Source organism: Aquarana catesbeiana, linkage group LG02, assembly GCF_042186555.1.
Source record: "Aquarana catesbeiana isolate 2022-GZ linkage group LG02, ASM4218655v1, whole genome shotgun sequence".
Taxonomy (NCBI): domain Eukaryota; kingdom Metazoa; phylum Chordata; class Amphibia; order Anura; family Ranidae; genus Aquarana; species Aquarana catesbeiana.
The window spans coordinates 390,173,863-390,195,097 of NC_133325.1; the positions used below are offsets into that span (position 1 = coordinate 390,173,863).

At 40.2% G+C, this 21,235-nt stretch overlaps 1 protein-coding gene across 1 annotated transcript in view; it reads right to left on the reverse strand.

The window, feature by feature from the left end:
* The window catches only part of SRRM3 (serine/arginine repetitive matrix 3), a 643,608-nt gene that overhangs the window by 48,418 nt on the left and 573,955 nt on the right, over positions 1–21,235 (reverse strand). The window contains exons 10-11 of the mRNA XM_073615202.1: positions 9,815–9,919; positions 7,934–8,117 (exon numbers count right to left, since the gene is read on the reverse strand). Coding sequence (XP_073471303.1) covers positions 7,934–8,117; positions 9,815–9,919 — 289 coding nt within the window. The remainder of the gene's footprint in view (positions 1–7,933; positions 8,118–9,814; positions 9,920–21,235) is intronic.

Here is a 21,235-nt window from a genome sequence, read left to right on the forward strand (position 1 = left end):
TTGGCCTCACACTTTGTATGTGACAGCATAATCCAGCCAACATGTCAGAGGCCGACAGTGGTGCTTCCCCTTTGGAGGTTTTGTGCCAACAGGTCACTGCTCTCACTCAAGCAGTAAAAAGATTGCAGGAAGGCTACTTCCAGCTGGAAGGACGTCTGCAGCATTTGACTGGGCACACTTCCCCAGGCGGATCAAGCTCTGCCCTCCACCAGTTCTGCAACTGCTGCATCAGCTCAAGAACGCACCACCACTACCCATACAGTGGTGGTCCCTTCACCTAAATGACGGGTACCAACTCCCGAACGATTCTCTGGAGACCAGAAAAAGTTTAGATTGTTCAAGAATGCTTGCCTGTTGTACTAGGCACTTCCAGATTCAAAGGGCATATGTGTTAGGTATCTTTTATGGGCAGCTTCAGCTGACTAGGCTTTGAGCCACAAGATTCTGTGCATGCAAATGGGATTTAGAGCTGTTCTGGAAATATGTGTCATTACTTTTTAGGGAATCCACAAAAAAGAGCAGAGCAGAAGGTAATTGCTGTAATTACTCAGTTAATGTGTGGTCCTGGAATACAGGATCATGCTGGTTGTTCATTGCAGTTTATTCAATTAGCAGTGGTTTGACAAACAGAAATTGCAAAAATTACTGGTTGCAAAACTGGGCCTGCAAGTGTACAGAGAGCCCTTATAAGCACCTTAAAAATCCTATATGCAGACTCCTTGAATGGAGGAACATCTTCAATTGGTACAGTGAGATGTTTGTTTAAGACTGAGATGGAAGAATCTACTACCAGAACGGACCACTTTTTTTTCAGGGGGTTGAAAATCTTTTCTGGAAGACCCAATGATTATAAATTACCCATCCTTTTTATTCATAAATGAAATGTCTGTTTAGATTTAGCAGATCTCTTTTTACCCAAGCACGGTGGGACAGGGAAGATTCAAGTGCAACCAAGAGAGCATATTGCGTAAAGCCGTAACATCAGATGTATAGGTGAATGGGGGGGGGTGATCTTCTCTTCTAACATCGCCTCCTGGTTCAATTCATTCCCTATATGTCTGCCTTTTTTTAGGCCAGGCATATTAGGATCCATTGCAAGTAGAGATGGTGGAGCTGGAGAGGGAGCCTAGTGTGTTTAAACGCCCTAGACAGCGATGGCTGTATTAAAGCCATTAGTTGTCCAATGAATTGTGACATAGTAGCAGAAAAGTCTGCCTTAGTCAGGTAGGCTGCTTGTTGCATGCTTGAGATAGAGCTACAATCGGATGCAAGATCGGTGTTAGAATCGTGCCTTGCTCTGGTGCAGGAGAAGCATTTTCACTCTGAGGCTGAGTGTGTGTGTGCCTTTGGTAATGTTTGCCTGAGCTTTTGCTATGGCTCCCTTTCACCCAGTTTCTGCAATAACGGGTGGGGGTATTCTCCTTTGGAGTACTCAGGGAGTAGGGTGCAGAATATAGGGTAAGCGTGTCCAAGAAGAAGTTTACAGCAACAAAAGTGCAGTCTGTCCTGTATCAAGGTCCTCATTGCAAAAGGATGGGAGGAAGTGCCAGTGGAAGTGTTGTTAAAGTGTGTGACCTATGGTGTGATGTATCATCTGATCATCCACCTCAGGCTAAGCTGTGAGTGGCTGAGTTTTAGCATCAAGTTTGAAAAGTTTATACTGTGAAGTGAATGCATTCCAAATACAATCTGGTTTTGACAGTACTGTTCAGAGATACAGGGTGGCCCTTTCTTACCTGTGTTTGTCACTGGTCTTTATATAAGGTCCAGGTTTCACCTTTCACAGTGGGCAGACCCTTGTATTCAGGGTCTCTGTTCCATAGGGATAGACCCTAGCCATGGACCTGTATAGCACCCTGCGAATTACTACATTTGTTGCAAAGTTCCAGTGCCTGAAGCTACATTACAGGTGTTCTGATACACTGTAAACAATAAAGTGTGCCAGATCTGTATATATCAAACATAAACCACAATTTATTCTGAAAACACATCTAAAAACACTGTATCCTGCACACAGGGCTGGTACAATGGAGCAGTGGTCTCGATGGACTGGAGTGTAGCCGCGGCCATCAAAACCGGTGCTCCATTCTACCAGCCCTGTGTGCAGTATACAGAGTTTTTAGATGTAAGTGTATTCAGAATAAATTGCAGTTTATGTATGGCTTATACTGATCTGGTGCACTCCTTTATTGTTTACATGTCATGAGGGGACCCCATACCCATCGAGGAGCTGCCGGGTGACTGCATATGTCTTTTCTCCTATCAAGCTTACCATCCTCCTGCATATGCCTTCTATGAATTTTAAATGACTATTTGTCTGCCAGTGGAGCACTGACTCACCTTGTTCAGATACACTGTATCTATTGCTGTATTAGAAGATAGTGAAGTTGATTGAAGAGTTGATTAAAGACTCCAAAGAGAAATAAAACAGTTAAGGTAATAGTGATTTCTCCATAAACAAAAAGGGGTTAATCACCTTAGGACACTTGCAAAAAACTGAGACTAGCAAGAAACTGAGGACTCACAAAGTTGAGTAGGGTTACATTATATAGAATGGATGACCAGGGGGCATGTCCTAAAAGATTGCCATTGTCCAATCACCTGAAGGTACCAGCCTATAAGCCAGGGTCTATGAATACTTAGCCTGGGTCCTGTACTGTACAAATAAGATATAATTTTACATTTACTTTATTCATTTACTACCCTTGACCTTCTGTTTGTGCACCAGTGTTCATTTGAATAAAATACATTTGTGGCCCAGGATTTTTACGTGTTTAAACTTCTAAACCACCTACTACCATTGACTTACTGTTTGTGCACCAGCAGCATAGGTGTTTGTTCTACAACAGTGGCATTGGAAGGATTGTAGGAATACTTTTTCATTTATTTTTTTTAAGTAAATAAAGAAAATATTAGCAATCATGAAATCTTAAATTTGTTTTTATAATCAAAGATAATTGAATGAGTGCTAGGAAGTAGAGAACTCCTGAACAGAGAAAAAGTTCTGACCCGAACGGCGAACCCTATTAAAGTCTATGTGACCCGAACTTGAAAAATCAAAAGTCTTCATTTTGAAGGCTTATATGCAAGTAATTGGCCAAAAAAGGTTATGGGGTCCTGGGTACTGCCCAGGGGGACATGATCAATGCAAAATATTTTTAAAAGATAGTTTTTAAAGAAGCAGTGATTTTACTGATGCATAAAATGCAACAATAAAAATGAAAAGTTCCTTTAAATATAAGGTCTGAGTGGCCCCCTAAAGTGGCGCATTCTAGCATGTATAGAACATGCTGCAGCAAAAAATAAAATTTCTAAAGAAAAAAAATGCATGAAATGACATTTAACTTACCGGCAATACAATACCATTATCAGCAATAGAAAAATGTAAAAAAAAAAAAAAAATTACATGGGGTTCCCCCCAAAGTTTATATCAGACCCCTATCCAAGCATGCAGCCTATGATGATGGATCTACATCAGGGGACACTTTTTTTAAAATTTTTAATAAAGGAATTGTCAAAAACTGTCTCTGTGTTTTTATTACTTTTTGACCCTTTTTTTGTGAATGGTTAGGGTTACCCCCTACTCATTCACATAGGGGGGGTGGGATTTGGGAGACTTCCAGATTCCGATAAGCCCCACTGCCTACAGACTCCCACAACCACAGCCCAGGGTTGTGGGGATGAGGCCCTTGTTCCCATTAACATGGGGACAAGGTGATTTGGGATGGGGCAGAGGCTTCCCTGCCTCAAAGCACCCACACCCCCATGTTGAGGGCATGTGGCCTGGTATGGTTCAGGAGGAGGGGGGCATTCGCTCAAATGCTGCATGCTTTAATAAGGGTCTGTTATTGATTTTGGGGGGACCCCACGCTGTTTTTGTTTCACTTTTTAAATGCCAGCAATGTTTTTTGTATTCAGCTGTCAGCAGGGAAGCCCACTGACAGCTGATGACTCATGGGTTGTTAAGGACGCCACAGCCCGCTTCTTGGCCCGCTCCTTAACAACCAGCTATTCACTGCACCCTGATTGGGCATAGGTTTGCCCAATCAGGGCTCAGAATGCACTGTGCAGTGCATTGCAGGGCATTCGGCGGGGTGAACACCCACCAAACGCCCCGCAAATCCGTGTTCGCCAAGCGGGGGAACAGGCGATGCTCAGGCCGAACTTTTGCTCAAACCCGAACCGTTTGCCCAACTCTACTAGGGAGTAGTTGTCTTTCATAGGGGGTGTAAGCAGAGTTAAGGTAATAGGTATATCCTCCTTACTCTCTAAGCAATAACAAGCTGAATGTGCTGACATGCTGTGCATTTGTGCATCAACTTCTACAAGTCAGTGGGGACAAAGGTGCACAATCCCATAGTTCAGCTTGGGTAAATGTTATCAACATCACAAATAAAGTTAAAAGAGAACCTGTATCTGTTAGTATGAATGGGTTGAAATAAGGGAAAGCACAGGGAATATTGCGAAATAATAGCTAAAATAGAACAAGTGCAAGAAAAGAGAATACAGTACCTATTCATTTTAAAAATGAAGGTTTAAGCCACAGGCATGCACATATCTTTTTCAGGTTGAAATTCCTCCTCAAAGTGCCCCGAAAGTCCAAAAAGTGCTATAGTTTTTGACTTTCTGCAAAGCTGAAGTCTATGCATGCCTGCATCCTTCCTCACTGCAATGTAGCTGCCAATGAGAGGCATTAGCATTGCACTGGAGATATGTCTAAGCTCTGCCATGCTGTAAGCCTGAAAGCTGAGTTCTGGAGGGTCTTAGGGCGAAACAAGGAAGAATGTTGACCTAGCATAGATACTGTACATGATGTTTCTTTTACAACTGCAGCCTTTTTTTTCCATATGTGACAGTTTTGCTTTAAAGTTTACCTTGGTACATTGGCATGGCATATTGTATAAATAGGCAAGTCTATAGCATGATTTATACCCATGATATATCCTTGACTACCCTAAAATCTTGATCACAAACACCAATAATTCCAGAAGTGATGGACATACATTTTCCTGAAGTAAGCAACCATATAGTCAGTATTTGAAATGTTATGATTGCGCAACATTATTTAAGTAATAACTACTCATTCATACAAACTGACTGCAGTGAGGAGTGTCTTCTTTTTACAATAAGCTACTTACTTTATATAAATATATTTAGGGTTTGTTAATTAAACACAGTTTTTTTGGGTTTTTTTTTACAAATAATCTATACAATTTTCTGGCTAATTGAAATTGCTAAAGAGCAGAAATTCCTATTAGAAAACAATTCTAAAAAGATTAATATTCTGTGATTCTGAATACCTATTTTAAGGAGAAAATGATACAACATCCACTAAAAGAGCATCCGGTTGACCTATTGGAGCACAATGCTGTACTTGAAACTATTTAAAGAGTAGCTACAGAAATGTGCAAAAGCTTTAAAAAAAATTGCTTTGATTGAACTTTGATTGAACTTTATGACTTCAGGTCATTTATACCTGAAGTAAGAAACAAAATACTATACTCTTGAACAAATGGATGTAATTGAAGAACTGTTTGATATAAATATGTATTAAGCTTTATGAAATGCACTATGTTGGTTACAAAACCACTATTTTCCATTTCTACTACATTTGGTTCATACATAAAACAAAGACCAAAGTGCAATAACAAACAATAAAGCAAATCTTTTACTGATCCTATTAATGGTAAAAATTATTAGACAAATTGCTGGACTTTGTAAATCATCATTGATGTTTGGAATGCAGTATTAGATACGCCTATGTATATGTCTTATCAACAAGTAAATGTACATGTTTGCAGAGAAGAACACTTGTCCAATAACACTGCAAAGAATAGCAATTCGAATATCCCATCTACACAACTAAAAATAACCTTTCACAATCCTGGGCATATCTAACAGAGAATATGGTGATAAAATGCATAAGCAGAGGTTCATTTCAGTGAATACCACTTTACAAGAAAACTTGATTCATCCTAAATCCACCTTTCTTGATCTACTAGTCAATATGACACATGGTTTCCCTAAAAGGGGGTAATGCTCAATTTGCACTGCTCATATTTGTGCATAGTTTAACACTATTTTTTTCTGACTCCTACAGCGTCTTAAAGGGCCGACGTACAAGTACGATGGCTCGCCCAGGGGAGCCATCCTGCCGTAGTATAACTGCGGCGGCTGGTCAGGAACCAGTTAAAAAGTATATGAAAACTGACATGTGGCTTAAGTTCAATAAATGTATTATTCATTTTTGTTATGTGTCAATATTGGCATTTTAGTTAAGATATCTTATAACATTTAGATGTCAACTGACACCATGTTAATACCCTCTCTTTGATGTTTAACCTAAAATGTCAAGAGTTCCTATCATCCCATCCAACCCCCAGGAGATTAAAGAACATTTGTCAATTGCTAAAATATAGCAACTTATTACGACTAAACTGGTAAAATACATTAAAATGACAAAATGAATACATTTCAGGCACCCATATCTTTTACAGGTATTTCCAATTATCATGGGAGTCCTGAAATTTAAGGATCGCCTTTCCTTCATATCCCTACTGATCCCACACTGTGACAGGTGGTCTCAGTGACCAATAGAAAGCTGAAGCAGGGGATGAACCAGCTCTAGACTTTGTCAGGAATATATTTTATAACACCCTAGATTTCTTTGTTCCTGGGAGGTCCTGGGAAGTTAAGAGTAATACTTTAGGTATAACAGTCATTACATTTCAAATGCAATCAAATCAGTAATGTACTGTAATACCGAATGACAATTTAGAATGGATGTTATACATTGCGAAAACTACTGTTTTAGATTTCATTTGACTGCCTATCTAAACAATTGACTTGTGCAACAGTATCTTAAGACATAATACCTAACAGGAGATTATAATAAAGCATATGAAACTAATGGAGAAAAACTAAATGCAATTTAATGAAACCGAGTCACTGATGTATATCCAGTAGTGCAATACTATTAAATGTCTTCCAGTACAGAAATAAATTATTAATTATTAAGTATTTCCTGAAATTAATGTAATAACATTCCTGCTTTTTTCTAAATGTACTTTACAATATTTTGTAAGCTCTAGAAATATTCTCCTTTAATCATTAATGCTTGGATTGAATTTCATATTTGGGTTCATATTATTCAACTGTCAGTCACTTTTCCATGGCATGAATAAAAACATATCATGCAACTGGATCTTAAGCTATGACCTCAGAGGAGTTTTCCTTTCCAAGACAGGTTACAAGTGCTTCTTGCATATCAATGATATTTTCAGTTTTCTCTTATACTATACAGGCTGCACGACATACTACTGAGAGAAAATATTGATCCAAGTGTCTGATCAAATTATTTTTTTATGACAACCGCAACAGGGGCATAATAAAGAATGTTTGTGACACACCTTAAATATCCCAACCTCTTCTACATATTTTGCACAATTGGTTTGCCCTTTTTAACTTGACTGCAAAATGAGAAAACAAAACAGGTTGCTAGAGGGAGTCAACAAATTAGGTATACATAATCCACACCTAACTGCTTTAAATGCATTTAAAGCACAGACTACAGATATTCTTTTATCCATGAACAGGTAATTTTCCCAAGAATATTCTGCTTAAATCACCTCAGCATAATGATGGAGGTATGGAACACTCAAGGGGTTGCAGGGGATCGGCCATCACTAAAACAGCAGCCTTGGCCAGCCCATATAGCTTATACAGGTTGTTCTGGTTTTTACACTTTATTTTTTACACATATTGTCCCAGTAATTTTGGAAGTCTTTTTAAAGTGTCATTCCCATTTAAACCTCAGTGGAGGAATATAGATCACATACTAAAAGGACCAGACAAGGTAGTACAGGAAGGAGTACAGGATGAGAGTGGTAAAAGATTACTTGACACAAATAGTCATTCAAAAATGTATACTTACATCCAAATGTTTCTCTACAGTGGAGCCATGCCCTTGACTGTGGTGACCATTATGACTGCCACTCTTGTGCCCATTCTGATGTGGTGTGGCAGATCGGCTGTGACCAGTGCGAGAAGAAGACAGGCTACGACTGGATCTGTGGCTAGAAGCTTTATGGTCATCTTGGCTACGCTTGGGACTTTGTCTACAAATTTTAAGAAAGACAGGTAATTACCTCTACAAGATCAGGTATTTACAGGAATTCAGAAAAAAAAAAAGGTTAGCATTTTAGCCATAACAAGCAATAAGCATAGAGAGGAGGCAGTCAAAAAAACTATTATGTGAGTGCAAACTATGATGGTAGATTGACAACAGATTGCTACATAAATATGCAAAGTAAACCCACTTCTATTACCTCACACAACATCCAGAAGTCTGACTTACCATAAATCTTACCACTACTGCCTAAAAGATGTTAAAATATGGGCTGACCAAACTCAATCCAAATTAAAGAGGAGTTCCAGTCTGTACAAAAAAAAAAAAAAAAATTAAAAGTCAACAGCTACAAATATTGTAGCTGCTGACTTTTAATATAAGGACACTTACCTGTCCAGGCATCCCTTGAAGTTGGCACCCCAAGCCAATCCGTCCATTGGCTCCAGGTGCAGATGCTGGCATCTTCACTACAGGAAACAGGAAGTGAAGCCTTGTTGCTTCATGGCCTGTTTACTACTGCACATGCGCGAGACGCGCTGAATGGTCCCACTGTCTTCTGGGACCTGTGTGTCTCCCAGAAGGCGGGGAGGGAAGGAGGAGGGGTCCGAAACTTTGTATATCGCCACACAGCGATTGTGGCGATCTTACCCGGAAGTGGTAGAGGATACCTGGTTTTGACAGGTATCAGCTCCCCCCTCCCCCGGACGGTACAAAATGTGGCAGCGGAGGGGGGGAGCAAACAAGCGGAGCTTCCCCTTTTGGGTGTAGCTCAGCTTTAAGATGTGTGACTTGATCTTGGCATGTATAGCTAGCCTTAATATTACAGATTGATAAAAGAATGCAAAGAAATACCCTGATAGAAAAAGTAGAATAATAACCTTTTTTACTTAAATAGAATCTGTCACTAACTTGGGCAATTTAACCTGAAAATATGCCTAAGGCCGGCCATACACAGTTCGAGTCTCGACCGGTTCAACAGGAACAGGCTGAGATTTGAACCATTAATGGGCAGGCTGAATGTACCAAGTTGAGCGATCGATCAACTTGGGTACAACCAGCCTGCCAGATTCTCTTGCGATAATCACTGTCTTCTCCCAGCGGGGACAGCTTCCCCCACCCTCCCCGGCTCCCCCATCGGGAGAAGACAATGGTCTGGCTGGAGAGATTCGTGCATGAACACTGTCTGTTGCAGGAAAGAAATTTGCTCCGTGTATGGCCAGCCTAAAGCTCAACTGACATCCCAGAACTAGATATATGCAGTGAGATAGACCTTGTGCTAATGACTTTTCTAGTTCTACTTGCCCTTTTCTGTTACAACAACTATGCTGGGTGTCTAAATACGACTTGCTTACTTTGCTTTCAGTAGATGTGACCATATTCACTCCTTCCTCTGCTCTGCAATATAAGTCTGGGTGAGAATACTGAGTGGTGTGGTTGTTACTCATCTATGACAGCATATAGCACTGCATTGTGAAAGCTAGAAGCAGCACTTTCACTGTCTCCCTGTTGTCACTGTGGTTGTCTGTCACATTAAAGAGCCAAAAGAAAATCTTTACAATCAGGAAAGGCGGGGCAAACTGGCATGGGAAGTGAAGGTACTAAAATATAAAAAAAATGTTGTGCTTTCATTTTTGTTCAGTCTTCTGGTACAACTTTGGCAAATTGTAAAGTGAAGACATACTTTACCTGCATGGTGACTTGGAGGTGCTGTAATCAGAAGAAGGTGATGGACTGTGAGAACTGCAGCTGCTGTGTCTGTGCGTTCTTCGCACCACTGAGCCACTGTGAGATCTGCCAAGACAGTATTCGTGCAGTGAAGAGAATGTCACAAAATATTTTAACAATTTTGAAAACTACTGATTAACAAAACCCTTTCTTTAAAACATGGCCAAAAATTGTTATTTCAGTCTTTGGTGGATAATGGCAGGATGAATGAATCATTGACTACTAATCACTGTCAGAGACTCCCATGGCTAGACTGGTCCTCAATAGGTAGATTGTTTTACCCCAAATACCGTTGTGTAGCCTGGACAGAATGAACCAGGGAAAAGAACTCACCAACAACTATAAACACACATTTTTTTAGCAGACTATGGAAATGTTCGATATTTAGAACCTATTGCTTCATTCGTATTGCTTTTTTAGATGTGGAACACTCTGCAATAATTATTGTAGCCACAATAAGGATTTAATCACATAAGGATGTTGGATTTTCTCTGTGCATCAAGACAGCAACACTTGCTCTGGCAGGCTTGTTTCCCTAGAGAGTGCTGAAGATAATAATGTCTCTCCACATCAAACTGACTCTGACCAGGCTGTTATAGGCAAAGCAGAAATATCATGTGATTTCTCAGTTTTTCACTCCTCTAATGTGGATTCTTGCTTAAAAAAAATTGCACTTTGCTTGATCATTAGTGCCATCATTTTATGTATTATAATGGCATACCATATATTTATATATATATATATATATATATATATATATATATATATATATATATATATATATATATATATATATATATATATATATATATATATATAAAACCTAGGTGTGCCATGGAAAATACCTTACAGATGTACGGTGGATATAAAAAGTCTACCCCTGTTAAATTGCCAGGTTTCTGTGGTGTAAAAAAATGAGACAAAGATAATTCATTTCGGAACTTTTTCCACATTTAATGTGATCTATAAACTGTACAACTCAGTTGAACAACAAACTGAAATCTTTTAGGTGGAGGGAAGTAAAAATAAAAAAACAAAATAATATGGTTGCATAAGTGTGCACACCCTTAAACTAATACTTTGTTGAAGCACCTTTTGATTTTATTGCAACACTCAGTCTTTTTGGGTATGAGTCTACCAGCATGGCACATATTGACTTGGCAATATTTGCCCACTCTTTGCAAAAACATTCCAAATCTGTCAGATTGTGAGGGCATCTCCTGTGCACAGCCCTCTTCAGATCACCCCACAGATTTTCAATCGGATTCAGGTCTGGGCTCTGGCTGGACCATTCCAAAACTTTTATCTTCTTCTGGTGAAGCCATTCTCTTGTCGATTTGGATGTTTGCTTTGGGTTGTTGACATGCTGAAAGATGAAGTTCCTCTTCATGTTCAGCTTTCTAGCAGAAGCCTGAAGGTTTTGTGCTAAGATTCACCGGTATTTGGAACTGTTCATAATAGTCTCTACCTTGACTAAGGCCCCTGTTCCAAGTGAAGAAAAACAGTCCCAAAGCATGACGCTGCCACCACCATGCTTCACTGTGGGTATGGTGTTCTTTTGGTGATATGCAGTGTTGTTTTTGTGCCAAGCATATCTTTTGAAATTATGGCCAAAAAGTTCAACCTTGGTTTCACCAGAACATAACACATTTTCCCACATGCTTTTGGGAGACTTCAGATGTGTTTTTGCAAAATTTAGCCAGGCTTGAATGCTTTTATTGATAAGAAAAGGCTTCCATCTTGCCACTCTATCCCATAGCCCAGACATATGAAGAATACGGGAGATTTTGTCACATGTACCGCACAGCCAATACTTGCCAGGTATTCCTGCAGCTCCTTTAATGTGCTGTAGGCCTCTTGGCAGCCTCCCTGACCATTTTTCTCCTCGTCTTTTCATCAATTTTGGAGGGGCGTCCAGTTCTTGGTAATGTCACTGTTATGCCATATTTTCTTCACTTGATGATAACTGTCTTCACTGTGTTCCATGGTATATCTAATGCCTTTGAAATTCTTTTGTACCCTTCTCCTGACTGATACCTTTTAACAATGAGATCCCTCTGATGCTTTGGAAGCTCTGGCTTTTGCTGTAAGATGCAACTAAGAAAATGTCAGGAAAGACCTACTAGAACAGCTGAACTTTATTTGGGGTTAATCAGAAGCACGTTAAATGATGGCAGGTGTGTGCTGACTCCTATTTAACATGTGTTTGAATGTGATTGTTGAATTCTGAACACAACTACATACCCAGTTATAAGAGGTAGCAACCACACTTATGCAACCACATTACTTTCGTTTTTTATTTTTACACCCCCCCCCCTTTTTAAAAGATTTCAGTTTGTTTTTCAATTGAGTTGTACAGTTTATAGGTCACATTAAAGGTGGAAAAAGTTCTGAAATGATTTATCTTTGTCTCATTTTCTTACATTACAGAAACCTGACATTGTAACAGGGGTGTGTAGACTTTTTATATCCACTGTATATATGCTGAAGTGTCCTAGTATCTAACAATATATAACAAAGGCGTGAGTGGGTATAGCAAGCGCCACCTCCCCAAATAGTAAAACATGAAGCACACCTATTTGTTTTTGTTCATTTCTGAGATGTGAAGCACTGTGAAAGTCCCATTTTTTTCTTTTCAATTTAGTGTCTAACAATATACAGCCTTGTGAAAAATGAAGTACACCCCATCAAAATTATTGATTGTTTTTAAATATTTGCACAGGTAAACAATAGACATTAAAAGGAAAGTACAGCCAAAGCTCATTTGGCTGTACTTCACTTGTGGATCACAGGAGTGCAGTTCGTTCTGCACTCCTGTGACCTGTTTTCAGTCATCAGCTCTCTTCTCAAAGAGCTGTGAGAACGGAGCGATCGGCAGTGTATAGCATCACGCAGTTGATACAGATTTGTTGGATGCACATCCATGGTGCTACTCTCTCCTTCTCTCATTCCACCACATCCTAAATGTGCTCTATTGGATTGAGATCTGGTGACTGTAGAGGCCATTGGAGTACAGTGAACTAATTGTCATGTTCAATAAACCAGTTTGAGATGATTTAAGCTTTGTGACATGGTGCATTATCCTGCTGGAAGTAGCCATCAGAAGAAGGGTACACTGTAGTCATAAATGGATGGACATGGTCAGCAACAATATTCAGGTAGGCCGTGGCGTTTAAACAATACTCAATTGATTCTAAGGGGCCCAAAGTGTGCCAAGAAAATATCCCCAACACAGTTACACCACCACTACCAGCCTGAACCGTTGACACAAGGCAGGATGGATCCATGCTTTCATGTTGTTTACGCCAAATTCTGACCCTACCATCTGATTGTCACAGCTGAAATCAAGACTCATGGAGACTCATCAAACCAGGCAACATTTTCTATTGTCAAGTTTTGGTGAGCCTGTGCGAATTGTAGCCTCAGTTCCCTGTTCTTAGCTGACAGTAGTGGCACCCGGTGTGGTCTTCTGCTGCTTTAGCCCATCTGCTTCAAGGTTTGATGTGTTGTGCATTCAGAGATGATAATCTGCATATCTTGGTTGTAACGAGTGGGTATTTGAGTTACTATTGCCTTTCCATCATCTCAAACCAGTCTGCCCATTTTCCTCTGACCTCTGACATAAACAAGGCATTTTCATCCACACAATTGCCGCTCACTGGATATTTTCTCTTTTCAGACCATTCTCTGTAAACTCTAGAGATGGTTGTGCGTGAAAATCCCAGTAGATCAGCAGTTTTTGAAATGCTCAGACCAGCCGTCTGGTACCAACAACGGTGCCACATTCAAAGTCACTTAAATCCCCTTTCTTCTCCGTTCTAATGCTTGGTTTGAACTGTAGCAAGTCATCTTCACCATGTCTAGGTGTCTAAATGTTGCTGCAATGTGATTTGTGATTGACTGATTAGCAATTTATGTTACCAAGAAATTGAACAGGTGTACCTAATAAAGTGGCCGGTGAGTGTATACATATATCTATACATATAGCTATACAGTGGGGACGAAAAGTATTCAGACCCCCTTAAATTTTTCACTCTTTGTTATATTGCAGCCATTTGCTAAAATCATTTAAGTTCATTTTTTTTCCTCATTAATGTACACACAGCACCCAATATTGACAGAAAAACACAGAATTGTTGACATTTTTGCAGATTTATTAAAAAAGAAAACTGATATATCACATGGTCCTAAGTATTCAGACCCTTTGCTGTGACACTCATATATTTAACTCAGGTGCTGTCCATTTCTTCTGATCATCCTTGAGATGGTTCTACACCTCCATTTGAGTCCAGCGGTGTTTGATTATACTGATTGGACTTGATTAGGAAAGCCACACACCTGTCTATATAAGACCTTACAGCTCACAGTGCATGTCAGAGCAAATGAGAATCATGAGGTCAAAGGAACTGCCTGAAGAGCTCAGAGACAGAATTGTGGCAAGGCACAGATCTGGACAAGGTTACAAAACATTTCTGCTGCACTTAAGGTTCCTAAGAGCACAGTGGCCTACATAATCCTTAAATGGAAGATGTTTGGGATGACCAGAACCCTTCCTAGAGCTGGCCGTCCGGCCAAACTGAGCTATCGGGCGAGAAGAGCCTTGTAGAGGTAAAGAAGAACCCAAAGATCACTGTGGCTGAGCTCCAGAGATGCAGTCGGGAGATGGGAGAAAGTTGTAGAAAGTCAACCATCACTGCAGCCCTCCACCAGTCGGGGCTTTAAGGGGGTCTGAATACTTTCCGTCCCCACTGTATATAACCTAGGTGTGCTATGAAAAAACTTTACATTGTATATACTGTATGCTGAGGTTTTTTGTGTATTGGCCCTAATGTCTAACAATATACAGTCATGTTAAAAAATAAATACACTGCATTAAAATTATTAATTTAAAAAAAAAAAGAAGAAAACCCCTGAAAGAAAAAAATCTAGACAGGACTTCAAAGATGTGCTATCTTGTCAATTTAGGGCAGAAAAAAAGTAGAGTGTGTATCCCAGTAACCTGAAAACCTTTCAGCGATAGGACCATCACACAGACCACCACGGTGTATACATGTGGGGGCTTAGCAGACAGAGATGACCCTCACTGAGGAGAAGTCAAGTAGCGCTTGTTATAATATTATAATATTATGAAACCTCCTTCAGGGATCTTAGCAAACGATTACACCTCTGGTTATACCTTATACACCTTGTGAAAGCAGGACCTACTAGAAAACTTTGCAAGTATCACCAAAAAAGCAATGGCAGACGCAACTAGAAATTTTAGGAAATTTGTATGTGTGAACTAGCCACGGCCATCTTGCTTTTGGCTGAAGGGACAATCCATGTATTATGAACTGTTTGATCAACATCTTCTCTTGTGGAGGTGTATTTACCTCTATTAAAGTTTATTTTATCTGACTGATTTGTTTCTTCCTCCTTTCATGGTACTATTTACGCATGGAGCTTTACTGCATACCGATCTGCTAGTATACCCAGAGGTGTAATCATCTGTTAGGATCCCTGAAGGAGGTTGGAGGTTCCATATAATAATATAACAAGCACTACTTGACCTCTCCTTGGTGAGGGTCCTCTTTGTCCAGTAAGCCCCCACCTTTATACACTTTCTCAAGTACTAGCCGACACCAATTACTAATACCTAGTTTTACTGTCATGTGACAGTTTTTTTAGACTAATGAAAACTGGTTACTTAAGGCGAGCCCCGGTTCACACTTGTGCGTTTTCAGATGCGATTTCATAGTGCAAATTTGTATTACAAGTAACATAGAATGGTTTCCTATTGAGGGCGTTCAGATAGATGCAGGGGAAATGCATTGTATTTCAGAAAAAGGGTCCTGTGTGAGTTTTGTCCTTTGCGATTTGAAATCGCACTCTATACTGTAGGTTAGAATGGAACTATTGAAAAAGCAATGCATTTTTGCTTTGAATTGCCTTGTGTATTAACTTTCCCAGGGAGGCAGGAGGTGCTATGTGGCAGAGAGAGAGAGGGCCTGTGAGCAGTGTTCCAGCGGCTGCCTCAGCTTCCTTCTGGCAGTATTTTTCATGATCATCCCTTAACACAGCTTCCTACTAATGTGTGTTGGTTTGCAGCTTCACACATCGCTCTGGTGGCTACTGACAGACTCCTCTCTCTGATCCCCTCTGCTCACATAGAGAGGGCCAAAAAATGCTGCTATAAAATCGCATCAAAAATGGACCGGTATTCATATACAACCACTTGTGAATCGCATGGCTAAATCGAGCTACAAAACGGATATATGTGAACCCAGCCTGACAATATTGTTTTTAGTATCGGAGCATTTGCAGAGGTACAAGTACTCGTGCAAATGCTTAGTATCAGTGCAACGCTAGTGTCCAGTTATACATTTGGGTAAAAAAATGGATTGGAAAACAAGGTAAAAATAGTAAAAAAAATAAAAGAGAAACAGCAGGGGTATATAGGAAGAGAGGGAAAAAACACTGTCCCAGCACTGAGACAAAACTCATGAACCAAACTCTCAACTCAAGAAACAAACACTAATGCCACGTACACACGAGCTGACTTTTCGACCGGACTGGTCCAACAGACTATCCGACGGACTTTAGGCGGACTTCCAACGGACTTTCCCAATGAACGGACTTGCCTACACACGATCACACCAAAGTGCAACGGATTCGTACGTGATGACGTACGACCGGACTAAAATAAGGAAGTTGATAGCCAGTAGCCAATAGCTGCCCTAGCGTCGGTTTTCATCCATCGGACTAGCATACAGACGAGCGGACTTTTCAATAGGAACTGGGTCCGGCGGAGTTCCGACGTAAACATTTGAAACATGTTCCAAATCTAAAATCCGTTAGATTTTCGACCGAAAAAGCCCGCTGCAGGTCCGATGAAGCCCACACACGGTCAAATTGTCCGCTGGACCAGTCCGGTCGAAAAAGTCCGCTCATGTGTACGCAGCATTAGTTGTTTACTAAGCACACGATACAATAACCAAGTAGGAGGGGGTCATTTAAAAGATTATCCAACAGGCCTATATCTTATGGAAGTGTTCACGAGTATCACAAGATAGGTGGCTACGTTTTTCATAAGACAGGTGTGGTCTTGGTCTATTTTCTGGAGCCATAACTAGAAGGAAATATCATTTTTTTGCAGAACAGTGGAATAAGAGCTTTTTTCATAACACACCTCTCATGCAGATTAAATTGGCGCAATCTCTTTTTGATTGTAGATGCATGCTCTTTTTTTCCAACTGTTGCAAGAGTTGTCTGAATATCCTGCGATTAAACTATGGGGTTCTTGAAAACCTAATTTACCATTAGTCAGTTCTTGGTTTGAATTTGCTGGGCCTGGACAAATTAGCAGTTGTTTGACACTTGTAGATTATTTTTCTTACAGTGAAATGACTTATTTCAAATCATTTGTCAATCTTTTTAAATCCCTTGCCAGACGCATAGTCACCCACAACTTTCTATCTGAAGGTCACAGAGAGCTCTATTGATTTTGGCATGATGGCACCACACATGTCAATAGCAAAGAGAGCACCAGACCCTGGATGTCTGAAGCATAAATAGTTTCACCTGTATACTCCATAAGGAAGTTCCTTAAATGCGTCTTTTATTCATTTAGATCATGAAAATGAATATGCCATGTCAGCTTTATGTGTCAATTGTTCAAGTACATTGCCTTTATCTGTAGGCACTGTTTGAATCAGGGTATATTTTTTGCCAGTTTAAATATAATATAAAAATATAAATGGGGTGTAATTGCTTTTTCACATAACTGTACACAAGTATATACACTATATTACCAAAAGTACTGGGACAGTCAGGATTCTCTGCAGGCCAGTCAAGTTCCTGCACCCTCCAAACTTACTCATCCATGTCTTTATGGACCTGATTAATTAGAGCGGAGACTGCGAGCCAGGCCTACTTGTCTGAAATCAGTGCTGGATCTCACAAATGCGCTTGTGGAAGAATGGTCAAACATTCCCATAGACACACTCCTAAACCTTGTGGACAGTCGTCTCAGAAGAGTTGAAGCTGTTATAGCTGCAAAGGGTAGGCAAACGAAATATTGAACCCTACGGACTAAGACTGGGTTGCCATTAAAGTTCATGTGTATGTAAAGGCAGGTGTCCCAATACTTTTGGTAATATAGTTTATGTATATTATCTATAGCACCACACTGTTAAGTATGATTGACCCTATCTTAGAGCATATTTTTCCTTGTAATTTCCCATTTGATTTCATATGATGCATGAGTCTTAAATATATATACAGTGGGGACGGAAAGTATTCAGACCCCCCTAAATTTTTCCATCTTTGTTATATTGCAGCCATTTGCTAAAATCATTTAAGTTCATTTTTTTCCTCATTAATGTACACACAGCACCCCATATTGACAGAAAAACACAGAATTGTTGACATTTTTGCAGATTTATTAAAAAAGAAAAACTGGAATATCACATGGTCCTAAGTATTCAGACCCTTTGCTGTGACACTCATATATTTAAATCAGGTGCTGTCCATTTCTTCTGATCATCCTTGAGATGGTTCTACACCTTCATTTGAGTCCAGCTGTGTTTGATTATACTGATTAGACTTGATTAGGAAAGCCACACACCTGTCTATATAAGACCTTACAGCTCACAGTGCATGTCAGAGCAAATGAGAATCATGAGGTCAAAGGAACTGCCTGAAGAGCTCAGAGACAGAATTGTGGCAAGGCACAGATCTGGCCAAGGTTACAAAAAAATTCTGCTGTATTAAGGTTCCTAAGAGCACAGTGGCCTCCCTAATCCTTAAATGGAAGACGTTTGGGACGACCAGAAACCTACCTAAAGATGGCCGTCCGGCCAAACTGAGCTATCGGGGGAGAAGAGCCTTGGTGAGAGAGGTAAAGAAGAACCCAAAGATCACTGTGGCTGAGCTCCAGAGATGCAGTTGGGAGATGGGAGAAAGTTGTAGAAAGTCAACCATCACTGCAGCCCTCCACCAGTCGGGGCACTATGGCAGAGTGGCCCGACGTAAGCCTCTCCTCAGTGCAAGACACATGAAAGCCCGCATGGAGTTTGCTAAAAAACACCTGAAGGACTCCAAGATGGTGAGAAATAAGATTCTCTGGTCTGATGAGACCAAGATAGAACTTTTTGGCCTTAATTCTAAGCAGTATGTGTGGAGAAAACCAGGCACTGTTCATCACCTGTCCAATACAGTCCCAACAGTGAAGCATGGTGGTGGCAGCATCATGCTGTGGGGGTGTTTTTCATCTGCAGGGACAGGACGACTGGTTGCAATTGAGGGAAAGATGAATGCAGCCAAGTACAGGGATATCCTGGACGAAAACCTTCTCCAGAGTGCTCAGGACCTTAGACTGGGCCGAAGGTCTACCATCCAACAAGACAATGACCCTAAGCACACAGCTAAAATAACGAAGGAGTGGCTTCACAACAACTCCGTGACTGTTCTTGAATGGCCCAGCCAGAGCAGTGACTTAAACCCAATTGAGCATCTCTGGAGAGACCTAAAAATGGCTGTCCACCAACGTTTACCATCCAACCTGACAGAACTGGAGAGGATCTGCAAGGAGGAATGGCAGAGGATCCCCAAATCCAGGTGTGAAAAAATTGTTGCATCTTTCTGAAAAAGACTCATGGCTGTATTAGATCAAAAGGGTGCTTCTACTAAATACTGAGCAAAGGGTCTGAATACTTAGGACCATGTGATATTTCAGTTTTTCTTTTTTAATAAATCTGCAAAAATCAACAATTCTGTGTTTTTCTGTCAATATGGGGCGCTGTGTGCACATTAATGAGGAAAAAAAATAACTTAAATGATTTTAGCAAATGGCTGCAATATAATAAAGAGTGAAAAATGTAAGGGGGTCTGAATACTTTCCGTCCCCACTGTGTGTGTGTGTATATATATATATATATATATATATATATATATATATATATATATATATATATATATTTATATATATAAAGAAAACAGAAGATCAAAGAAAACAGAAGATCAAAGACAAGAGACACACAGCATGGTTTATATTTAGCTATTTGCCTAGATTTATGATTAAAGTGGCAATACTTTTTTACACTTGTTGAGAAGTCTCTAAAGTTACGTGCATGTTAAAGCTTAGTGTACCAGCAGCACACTAAAATTAGGTGTTAATGCAGAATTATAATTTCATGGCTTAAAAAAAATATTTTTCCACGTTTTTTTTTTTTTTTATTCTTTTTTTTTTAACTAATTTTATAGAAGACTTATGCCCCGTACACACGATCGGATTTTCAGACGGAAAATGTGTGATAGGACCTTGTTGTCGGAAATTCTGACCGTGTGTAGGCTCCATCACACATTTTCCATCGGATTTTCCGACACACAAAGTTTGAGAGCAGGATATAAAATTTTCCGACAACAAAATCCGTTGTCGGAAATTCCGATCGTGTGTACACAAATCCGACGGACAAAGTGCCACGCATGCTCAAAATAAATAAAGAGATGAAAGCTATTGGCCACTGCCCCATTTATAGTCCCAACGTACGTGTTTTACGTCACCGCGTTTAGAATGATCGGATTTTCCGACAACTTTGTGTGACCGTGTGTATGCAAGACAAGTTTGAGCCAACATCCATCGGAAAAAATCCTAGGATTTTGTTGTCGGAATATCCGAACAAAGTCCGACCGTGTGTATGGGGCATTACAATGGAAAAGCGACCAGGCACAACACCGAGTCACATATATGGCCAACATGGCCAACATTTGCAGTAACAAACAAACTTACTAACAGTATCTCTAACTAGACATTAAGTGACTGACTCCCCCCCTCCCCTCACAACAACCCAAGACTCAGTTCCTTCACGCACCTCTCAGAAACCAGACAAAAAATGCACCTGGTACTCAATACACGTCTCAAGGATTGACCATACAGTGCCCGCTTACCTCCATCATTAAACACAATCAGCATTTATAGCTGTAAATCTCCATTAGTGAAAACCAGCCAGTGCTCATTGGGCCTCAGATATTTCCCAACCCAGACCCGGGTGTTAAAAGGATGTACACACAATGGCTATTCGACATTAATAAGACTCCTACCTCACTGTTACATCAGAATTATACCATGCTTGCCACACCAAATTTCTTTCCACATCCCCTTGACAGGTATGTCACTTTATAATAGGGCATTATTGAATTCACCAGCCCCTTCTAAAAAAAGTAGCGAGGGAGCATCAGGTTTCTGCCAATGTAATAGTATGGCCTTCCTACCATAAAACAGTAGGATATTGATTAGAGTTCTGTGAGCCTGAGATGGAACCACCTCTTCGACCAATCCAAGGGGCCTGATGCTATGCAAGAGGTAACCTCAGTCCAGAACTGTTGGATCTGAGCGCACCCACA